Consider the following 10643-nt stretch of genomic DNA (forward strand, 5'->3'; position numbering starts at 1 on the left):
TTACAATTGTGTTCTCTTTCGGTATTAAATAAAGCAGCACCATTCTTTAGACCCTTAAATAGATGTAATTTAATTGTATATAAACTACAAGTTGCTAAACTATAGTAGAACACGACTACCTGTAGAAATCAATGCGGATCTTGTTCCTCAATATTTAAATTCGTCCTGTTGTGTGTGTATGAGAGAGAGAGGGGGGGGGTGGAGAAGGGAGGGATGGAGAGGGGGGGGAAACTGTGAATGTGTGTGTTGTGCTGATAGAAGGTGGGTTATTTCGCTGAGGATCCTGGGTACATAGCTCAATAGTAATGCAGCGAAGAGGACTTTAAACACACATGCATCGCAACAACACAGGGACGAGAGAAAACGGAGAACACACATTGTTGCGCTGGATTTTACGGGTCTCTTTGTACACTGTAAATACGCTTAGTTTAGTTACATTGTATTCACATGATCGCTTCTGTAACCTACCCCATTGATATGACCGTGTCCTGTTCCGCTTGCTTGGGGAGAGAGAGTACAACAACAGGAATTAATTCTAGCTACACCGTTCTGGTCCCCTCGAGTCGGTTTACCGGGAAATGGTAACGTTTGCACCGCATTGGAAGGACCATGGTTGAGGCGAGCAGCAAATTTCTCCTAATTGTAGTCGGCTCCGTCTGTTTTATGCTGATCTTATATCAATACGTCGCGCCTGGGGTGATCAATTTCGGCTCACCACACGGGTATTTCACCGAGGAGGACGATGGTGGGGACATTTTCCCTTCCCCAGACCCGCACTACGTCAAGAAATACTATTTCCCAGTCCGGGATTTGGAGCGAACGGTGGAATTTGAAATCAAAGGAGAAGACGTGATCGTGTTTTTACACATTCAGAAGACAGGAGGGACAACGTTCGGGAGACACCTGGTTCAGAATGTGAGGTTGGAGGTTCCGTGTGACTGTAGACCGGGTCAGAAGAAGTGTACCTGTTATCGACCCAACCGAAAAGAGACCTGGTTATTCTCCCGGTTCTCCACCGGTTGGAGTTGTGGCTTACACGCGGACTGGACCGAGCTAAAAAATTGTGTTCCTGGAGTTCTAGATAAAAAGGAGACCAGGATGAAAAATGAAAGGTGAGATAAAACAGGAAAGTTGACTGGTTGTATCATGAGTGTTAGTGTTGGGCTGGATCAAAAGCGTGCAAAGCCTGTGGGTCTCCGACAATTGACAATTGTTGGAGATTGAAGACCATTAATTATCGAGTGGTATGATCACGTCATTAGGGAGCGTGCCTGGACGATTCTCTCACTGTGTGTGGACTTACTGTAGTAGCAGATCCGTCGCAGTTTGTTTGACAGTGTTTTAATGACAGGCTGTCATATGAATTTGTGTTGAGCAGTTCTGTTTTTATCATATCCGAAGGGTTAGATTTATAGGGTAACCCACTGTCAACTCGAATTAGCCATAAGAGAATCATACTGTCAAACTAAGCAGTATTAAAATAGTATGTCTTGATCCTTCTTCAAAGTTGTAGCATATTGAACACTGATGCATCGTTTTAGTGGTTTGTAAAACGCTTGAAACGTGTTGAATATTGATTACTGTAAACCATTGAATCAACATTGGATCAGAAATGTTGCAACTACAGTTAGGCCTATATTGATGATTCTACTGAAAGAACGTTTATTTTGGAAAAGCAGATCTTAGCATGCAGAAATTCATTGCTACATAGCTTACTCCTTTATCTTCAGGGATCACTTTGCAGGCAGACTGTTAGACAGATTGGCAGAGAAAACTATCATCACTTTAATTCAGAGATAAGAGTTGGCTCCTGCCCTTCTCTCCTGTCCTCTCTGTGTGTGTGGGTGGATGTGTGGATGTTTGCTGAAGTAAGAGGATCCCTGCGGGGGGGTTGACTCCACTCTAATCCTGGTGATTACTTCCGCTGGTTACACACATACACTGTACTGCTGGTATTCCTGGCACAAGGCTCTGTGATGGTCAGAGGTGATGATGCGTCTCGCTACTCCGGAGGCTGGAGGGAGGATGTTTATCTGCTCTCATCAGTTTCTACACAGTTTACTTTGTGTGTGCGTGTGTCTTCATGTCCCCAACACTATTTTTCCCTCTCTCCCTCTTTCTTTTGCCATATCTCTCTCTCTTTCCCTCCTCCCTCTATCTTGCTCTGTCATGGTGTCATTTTCTAATCAAACAGCAGGCATGCTTTCCGCTTGGTGGATTTATAGCTGTTGTTCCTCTCTCGTGCTCTCTCTCTCTCTTTCCCCCTCTCCATCTCTCTCTCTTCCCCCTATTTCTCTCTCTATTTGTCAGAGCGTGATTTCTACATTAGGCAAAATTTATTTTTTTCATGGAATATTTACTGCAATTTCCAACATGTCTGTTTTAGCTAATGGACAACTGTCTGTCCTAATGAATGGCTACAAATGGGAGGAGAGGGAAGAGGAGTGGAGAGGATGGGGGGGGGATGATGAGGGGATGGAAGGGGTAGAGGAGAAAGAGAGTAGAAGAGTATGGTAGTGTAAGAGGAGGGGAGGGCATAGGAAGATGGAAATGGGGGACAGAAGAGGATGAGGGGAGGCATGGGAAAATGAGTTGATCTTTTGAGTGAAACGATGGAGAAGAGGATGGTGAGAGTGAAGGCGGAGAGTGTTTTGTTTCGTTGCTGTGGAGGGGGAGGATTCAATTAGCATGCTTGTCAATCTGCCTGGTTCACTCTGTTTAAGCGTCACAACGTAGATCACTGCAGGGTGAACTATGTGCGGGTGCGTGACTGACCAGACAGGTCGTTGTGTTTTAATCCAATCAGATTATCAGGGATTAATCTTGGGCTGCTCAATATTCCAAAAATGGTTACTCCTTCATCCCTACAATCCCAACACCACATTCCCACACCGGGAACCTCACTTTCCCTATACCAGTGTGTCTGCGTATTTGTGTGCACATTTTCCCAGATTAATAATCTTATAAAATATTCCATCATTCCACAGTTTTGTTATTTCTCTCTCTCTAGCTCTCTTTCTCTCCATGTGGAATACAAGGCAAGCTTTTAGGCAGTGATTAGATGTTTTCAAAGAGGTGACAAACATGCACGTGTGCAAACTCACACACAAAATCTACACTGAGTGTACAAAACATAAAACACATGCTCTTTCCATGACAGACCAGCTGTGATCCCTTATTGATGTCACTTGTTAAATCCACTTCAGTCCGTGTAGATGAAGGGGAGGAGACAGGTTAAATAAGGATTTTTAAGCCTTGAAACAATTGAGACATTGAATGTGTATGTGTGCCATTCAGAGGGTGAATGGGCAAGACAAAAGATTTAAGTGCTTTTGAACGGGGTATGGTAGTAGGTGCCAAGTGCACCGGATTTGTGTCAAGAACTGTAACGCTGCTGGGTTTTTCACATTCAACAGTTTTGTGTGTGTGTCAAGAATGTTCCACCACCCAGAGGACATCCAGCCAACTTGAAACAACTGTGGGATGTATTGGAGTCAACATGGGCCAGCATCCCTGTGGAAAGCTTTCCACACCTTGTAGAGTCCATGCCCCGACAAATGTAGACTGTTCTGAAGGAAAAAGGGGTGCAATTCAATATTAGGAAGATGTCCGGAATGTTTTGTACACTCACTGTATGTTCGGAATTGTGAAAACATTGTGAGAGACTGTATGGCTGTCACTTCTGCTGAAATAGAGGGAGAAACACAGTTAGAGAGACACTGGCGAAGGGAGACGGGGTAGAGAGAGAGATGGCGGGGGAGAGAGAGAGATGGCCAGGGAGAGAGAGAGATAGCGGGGGAGAGAGAGAGATGGCGGGGGAGAGAGAGAGCTGGCCGGGGAGAGAGAGAGATGGCGGGGGAGAGAGAGAGCGGATGGGTAGCAGGGGAGAGATTTTTAGAGAGGGAGAGCCTGCACTGTGGATATTGTCACAGTTTGCTTCATTCTCACTGTGTTTTTGGTGTCATGTCGCTGTTAGAGAGTGCTGCGTTGTGTGTGTGTGTGTGTGTGTACACACATACACACACAAGCAGACACAAACAAACATACCGTGGAAGTCGGAAGTTTACATACACTTAGGTTGGAGTCATTAAAACTAGTTTTTCAACCACTCCACAAATGTCTTGTTAACAAACTATAGTTTTGGCAAGTCGGGTAGGACATCTACTAAGTGCATGACACAAGTACTTTCTCCAACAATTGTTTACAAGACAGATCATTACGCTTATAATTCACTGTATCACAATTCCAGTGGGTCAGACGTTTACATACACCAAGTTGACTGCCTTTAAACAGCTTGGAAAATTCCAGAAAATAATGTAATGGCATTAGAACTTCTGATGGGCTAATTGACATCATTTGAGTCAATTGGAGGTGTACCTGTGGATGTATTTCAAGGCCTACCTTCAAACTCAGTGCCTCTTTACTTGACATCATGGGAAAATCAAAAGAAATCAGCCAAGACCTCAGGAAGAAAATTGTAGACCTCCAGAAGTCTGGTTCATCATTGCGAGCAATTTCCGAATGCCTGAAGGCACCACGTTCATCTGTACAAAGAATAGTACGAAAGTATGAACACCATGGGACCAATCAGCCGTCATACCGCTCAGGAAGGAGACATGTTCTGAATCCTAGAGATGAACGTACTTTGTTGCGAAAGTGCAAATCAATCCCAGAACAACAGCAAAGGACCTTGTGAAGATGCTGGAGGAAACAGGTACAAAAGTATCTATATGCACAGTAAAACAAGTCCTATATCGACATCAGCAAGGAAGAAGCCACTGCTCCAAAACCGTCATAAAGAAGCCAGACTACGGTTTGCAGCTGCACATGGGGACAAATATCATACTTTTTGGAGAAATATCCTCTGGTCTGATGTAAAAATAAATAAAGCCTGTTTGGCCGTAATGACCATCGTTATGTTTGGAGGAAAAATGGGGAGGTTTGCAAACCGACAAACACCATCCCATCTGTGAAGCACTGGGGTGGCAGCATCATGTTGTGGGGGTGCTTTGCTGCAGGAGGGACTGGTGCACTTCACAAAACAGATGGCATCATGACGTAGGAAAATGATATGGATATATTGAGGCAACATCTCAAGACATCAGTCAGGAAGTTAAAGCTTTGTCGCAAATGGGTCTTCCAAATGGACAATGACTCCAAGCATACTTCCAAAATGGTGGCAAAATGGCTTAAGGACAACAAAGTCAAGGTATTGGAGTGGCCATCACAAAGCACTGACCTCAATCCTATAGAAAATGTGTGGGCACAACTGAAAAAGCGTGCGCGAGTAAGGAGGTCTACAAACCTGACTCAGTTACACCATCTCTGCCAGGAGGAATGGGCCAAAATTCACCCAACTTATTGTGGGAAGCTTGTGGAAGGCTACCCAAAACATTTGACCCAAGTGAATCTATTTAAAGGCAATGCTACGAAATACTAATTGAGTGTATGTAAACTTCTGACCTACTGGGAATGTGATGAAATAAATAAAAGCTGAAATAAATCATTCTCTCTGCTATTATTCTGACATACATTCTTAAAATAAAGTGGTGATACTGACTGACCTAAAACAGGGTATTTTTACTAGGATTAAATGTCAGGAATTGTGAAAAACTGAGCTTAATGTATTTGACCTAGGTGTATGTAAACTTCCTACTTCAACTGTAGTCTTGTATAACTAACCTTGTGGGGATACATAGTTCAGTCCCATTCAAAATCCTGTTTTCCCTACCCTTAACCTCAAAATCTAACCTTAAATCTAACCCTAACTCCTAACCCTAGCTCCTAAAGCTAATTCTAACAATAATTTGAACCTTAACCCTAAACCCCCTAGAAATAGCATTTGACCTTGTGGGGGCTAACAAAATGTTTGTTTGCTATTCTTGTGGGGTCTTCTGGTTAAAAACAAACACACACACTGTGAGGTGAGAGGTTTTCCTCTGTGGTGTTATCTCACACAACAAGTTGTTAGTAAGGGGATTGAAGGACATGTTACATACTGCACCATTGGGCTTCATCTAGGCCTGTTCTACTCAACGTATTTCGGTCAGAACATTCCACAATGCTGAACGCAACCCTGCTCTTTCTCTCCTAAGGGATTTCTCAGCCCACAGAACAATTAGCCGTGCACTCACTGGTTAGCAATTAGCCAGCATTTATATGGTTGTTAGTAAGGGCCGCTATGCTTGAAGTGGGAACATGATTACAGCCTATTAATTAGCCTAGGATTTAGCATAGCGTTAGCTGGGCAGCAGTGGAGGCTCCTCCAATGAGGAAGGGGAGGACCATCCTCTTCAGTGAATTTCATAAAAATAGTGAAACATTACAAAAGTTATCATTTTTAGGTAAAATTATACTAAATATATTCACATTAGCAAATAATTGATTAAAACTCACTGTTTTGCAATGAAGGTCTACAGTAGCCTCAGCAGCACTCTGTAGGGAAGCACCATGGTGTAGCCGGAGGACAGCTAGCTTCGGTCCTCCTCTGGGTACATTAATGGTTATCACCCCCTTCTATAGACTTACACAGTAATTATGACAACTTCCAGAGGATGTCCTCCAACCTACAGTATCAGAGCTCTTTCAGCAATTAACTAAACATGCTGTCCACCCAATCAATTGATCAGAGAATGAATACAGTACTGAAAGCATAAGATACAGCTAGCTAGCACTGCAGTGCATAACATGTGGTGAGTAGTTGACTCAAAGAGAAAGAAATAGAGAAGAGTGAGAGAGCTGTATTTCTCAGTAATTTTTTTGTTTCACTTACTAAGCTAGCATCAAATGCAGGTGGCTAGTTTAGCCAACTCCCAACACCTGGCTCAAACAGAGAGTGTTGCTTTGTTAGCTAGCTGGCTATGGCTATCCAACACTGGAACTCTTCCAAGTCAATTATTAATTTATTGCCACGAGGCCCGCCTGTGTAACTGCTTGCAGCTGATTGTACACTACTGCGTGATTGTAGCGGGTGACTAGCACGTTAGTCCTCGTAACTATGTTGACTATGACATGACAACAATGTATTTTGTGTGAGGTTAGCAGTCATGATATGAAGGTTTGGCTTGGAAAGGTTTTTATCGCCTGGTCACAGACATCTGATGTGTTGTGCACTGAAGTCCACAAGCGAAGGGAAAAGGTGAGAGGAGGAGAGTGTGTAAATAGATGCAAAAAGGAATTACATACAGTACCAGTCAAAAGTTTGGACACACCTACTCATTCAATGGTTTTTCTTTATTTTGACTATTTTCTATAATAGTGAAGACATCAAAACTATGAAATAACACATATGGAAACATGTACTAACCAAAAAAGTGTTAACCAAAATATATTTTAGATTCCTCAAAGTAGTCACCCTTTGCCTTGAAGTCAGCTTTGCAATGAACAAAAATTTTGAAAAAACAAACAAATATTTATATATATACAGTGCCTTGCGAAAGTATTCGGCCCCCTTGAACTTTGCGACCTTTTGCCACATTTCAGACTTAATAAATAATAATAATTTTGCACGCCCAATTTTTCAGTTTTTGATTCGTTAAAAAGGTTTGAAATATCCAATAAATGTCGTTCCACTTCATGATTGTGTCCCACTTGTTGATTCTTCACAAAAAATACAGTTTTATATCTTTATGTTTGAAGTCTGAAATGTGGCAAAAGGTCGCAAAGTTCAAGGGTGCCGAATACTTTCGCAAGGCACTGTATATAAATATATACATATATATATACAGTTGAAGTTGCCCTAGCCAAATACATTTAAACTCAGTTTTTCACAATTCCTGACATTTAATCCTAGTAAACATTCCATTTTAGGTCAGTTAGGATCACCATTTTATTTTAAGAATGTGAAAAGCAAATTGGGTCAAATGTCCTTCCACAAGCTTCCCACAATAAGTTGGGTGAATTTTGTCCCATTCCTCCTGACAGAGCTGGTGTAACTGAGTCAGGTTTGTAGGCCTCCTTGCTCACACATGCTTTTTCAGTTCTGCCCACAAATCTTCTATAGGATTGAGGATCAGTGGTTTGTGATGGCCACTCCAATACCTTGACTTTGTTGTCCTTAAGACATTTTGCCACAACTTTGGAAGTATGCTTGGGGTCATTGTCCATTTGGAAGACCCATGTGCAACAAAGCTTTAACTTCTTGACTGATGTCTTGAGATGTTGCTTCAATATATCCACATCATTTCCCTACGTCATGATGCTATTTTGTGAAGTGCACCAGTCCCTACCGCAGCAAAGCACCCCCACAACATGACGCTGCAACCCCCGTGCTTCACAGATGGGATGGTGTTCGTCAGTTTGCAAGCCTCCCCCTTTTTCCTCCAAACATAACGATGGTCATTATGGCCAAACTGGCTTTATTTATTATTTCATCAGACCATAGGACATTTCTCCAAAAAGTATGATATTTGTCCCCATGTGCGGTTGCAAACCGTAGTCTGACTTTTTTATGACGGTTTTGGAACAGTGGCTTCTTCCTTGCTGAGAAGTGCACCAGTCCCTCCTCTCAGCAAAGCACCCCCACAACATGATGCTGCCATCCCTGTGGTTCACGGATGAGATGGTGTTCTTCAGCTTGCAAGCCTCCCCCTTTTTCCTCCAAATATAACGATGGTCATTATAGCCAAACAGTTCTATTTTTTTTCATCAGACCATAGGACATTTCTCCTAAAAGTACAATCTTTGTCTCCATGTGCAGTTGTAAACCTTAGTCTGGCTTTTTTTATGGCGGTTGTGGAGCAGTAGCTTCTTCCTTGCTGAGCGGCCTTTCAGGTTATGTCGATATAGGACTCGTTTTACTGTGGATATAGATACTTTTGTACCTGTTTCCTCCAGCATCTTCACAAGGTCATTTGCTGTTGTTCTGGGATTGATTTGCACTTTTCACACCAAAGTACATTCATCTCTAGGAGACAGAACAAGTCTCCTTCCTGAGCAGCATGACGGCTGATTGGTCACATGGTGTTCATACTTACGTACTATTCTTTGTACAGATGAAGGTGGTACCTTCAGGCGTTCGGAAATTGCTCCCAATGATGAACCAGACTTGTGGAGGTCCACAATTGCTTTCCAGAGGTCTTTGCTGATTTCTTTTGATTTTCCCATGATGTCAAGCAAAGAGGCACTGAGTTTGAAGGTAGGCCTTGAAATACATCCACAGGTAAATCTCCAATTGACTCAAATGATGTCAATCAACCCATCAGAAGCTTCTAAAGCCATGACATTTATTTTCTGGAATTCTTCATGCTGTTTAAGGCACAGTCAACTTAGTGTATGTAAACTTCTGACCCACTGGAATTGTGATACAGTGAATTATAAGTGAAATACTCTGTCTGTAAACAATTGTTGGAGAAAGTACTTGTGTCATGCACAAAGTAGATGTCCTAACCGACTTGCCAAAACTATAGTTTGTTAGCAAGAAATTTGTGGAGTGGTTGAAAAACGAGTTTTAAAGACTCCAACCTAAGTGTATGTAAACTTCCGACTTCAACTGTATTTTTTGTTGTTGTTGCTTTGCACACTCTGGGCATTCTCTCAACCAGCTTCATGAGATAGTCACCTGGAATGCATTTCAGTTAACATGTGTGCCTTGTTAATTTGTGGAATGTCTTTCCATCTTAATGTGTTTAAGCCAGTCAGTTGTGTTGTGACAAGGTAGGGTTGCTGTACAGGAGATTGAGCAATAGAAATCAGTCCTTTGGTCTGACGAGTCAAAATTTGTGATTTTATGTTGTCCGACCGCTGTGTCTTTGTGAGACACAGAGTAGCTGAATGGATGATCTCCGCAGGTGTGATAGTGTGGGGGAGCTTTGCTGATGATACTGTCAGTGATTTATTTAGAATTCAAGGCACACTTAACCAGCATGGCTACCACAGCATTCTGCGATACAACATCTGATCTGGTTTGTGATCTGGTTAGTCCCACTATCATTTGTTTTTCAACAGGACAATGACCCAACACACCTACAGGCTGTTTAAGGGCTATTTGAACAAGAAGGAGAGTGATGGAGTTCTGCATCAGATGACCCGGCCTCCACAATCTCCCGACCTCAACCCAATTGAGATGGTTTGGGATGAGTTGGACCGCAAATTGAAGGAAAAGCAGCCAACAAGTGCCAAGCATATGTGGGAACTCCTTCAAGAAAGCATTCCTCATGAAGCTGTTTGAGAGAATGCCATTAGTGTGCAAAGCTGTAATCAAGGCAAAGGGTGGCTTCTTTGAAGAATCTCAAATATAAATTATATTTTGATTTGTTTAACACTTTTTTTGGTTACTGCATGATTCCATATGTGTTATTTCATAGTTTTGATGTCTTCACTATTATTCTACAATGTAGAAAATAGTAAAAATAATGAATGAGTTGGTATATCCAAACTTTTGACTGGTACTGTATATACAACGAGCTGTTTGTATGTGCCTGCTATGAAAGTGCACTGTGTTTGCTTGTGATCAGGGGTGTATTCATTGCACCAATTCTGTTAAAATGTTTCTAAATGGAAGCAAACGGCATGAAATGCGGATAAACATACCTGACTTTGTTCAATAGAATCTCTCTTTTTGCAACTGTTGGACTAATGATTACACTCTAGATCAGATAGATGCAGGCAAGAGTGTGCAAGGAGGTATTGAATGCCTCACTGCC

The 10643-nt window shown here is 42.2% G+C and overlaps 1 protein-coding gene across 1 annotated transcript in view; it reads left to right on the plus strand.

Moving 5' to 3' along the window:
- Positions 1–239: 239 nt before the first annotated feature.
- Positions 240–10643, plus strand: part of LOC135543429 (heparan-sulfate 6-O-sulfotransferase 1-A-like) — a 24458-nt gene continuing 14054 nt past the window's right edge. The window contains exon 1 of the mRNA XM_064970685.1: positions 240–1112. Within this exon, the coding sequence (XP_064826757.1) occupies positions 610–1112 (503 nt within the window). The 5' untranslated portion in view covers positions 240–609. The remainder of the gene's footprint in view (positions 1113–10643) is intronic.

Source organism: Oncorhynchus masou, chromosome 7, assembly GCF_036934945.1.
Source record: "Oncorhynchus masou masou isolate Uvic2021 chromosome 7, UVic_Omas_1.1, whole genome shotgun sequence".
Classification (NCBI taxonomy): Eukaryota; Metazoa; Chordata; class Actinopteri; order Salmoniformes; family Salmonidae; genus Oncorhynchus; species Oncorhynchus masou.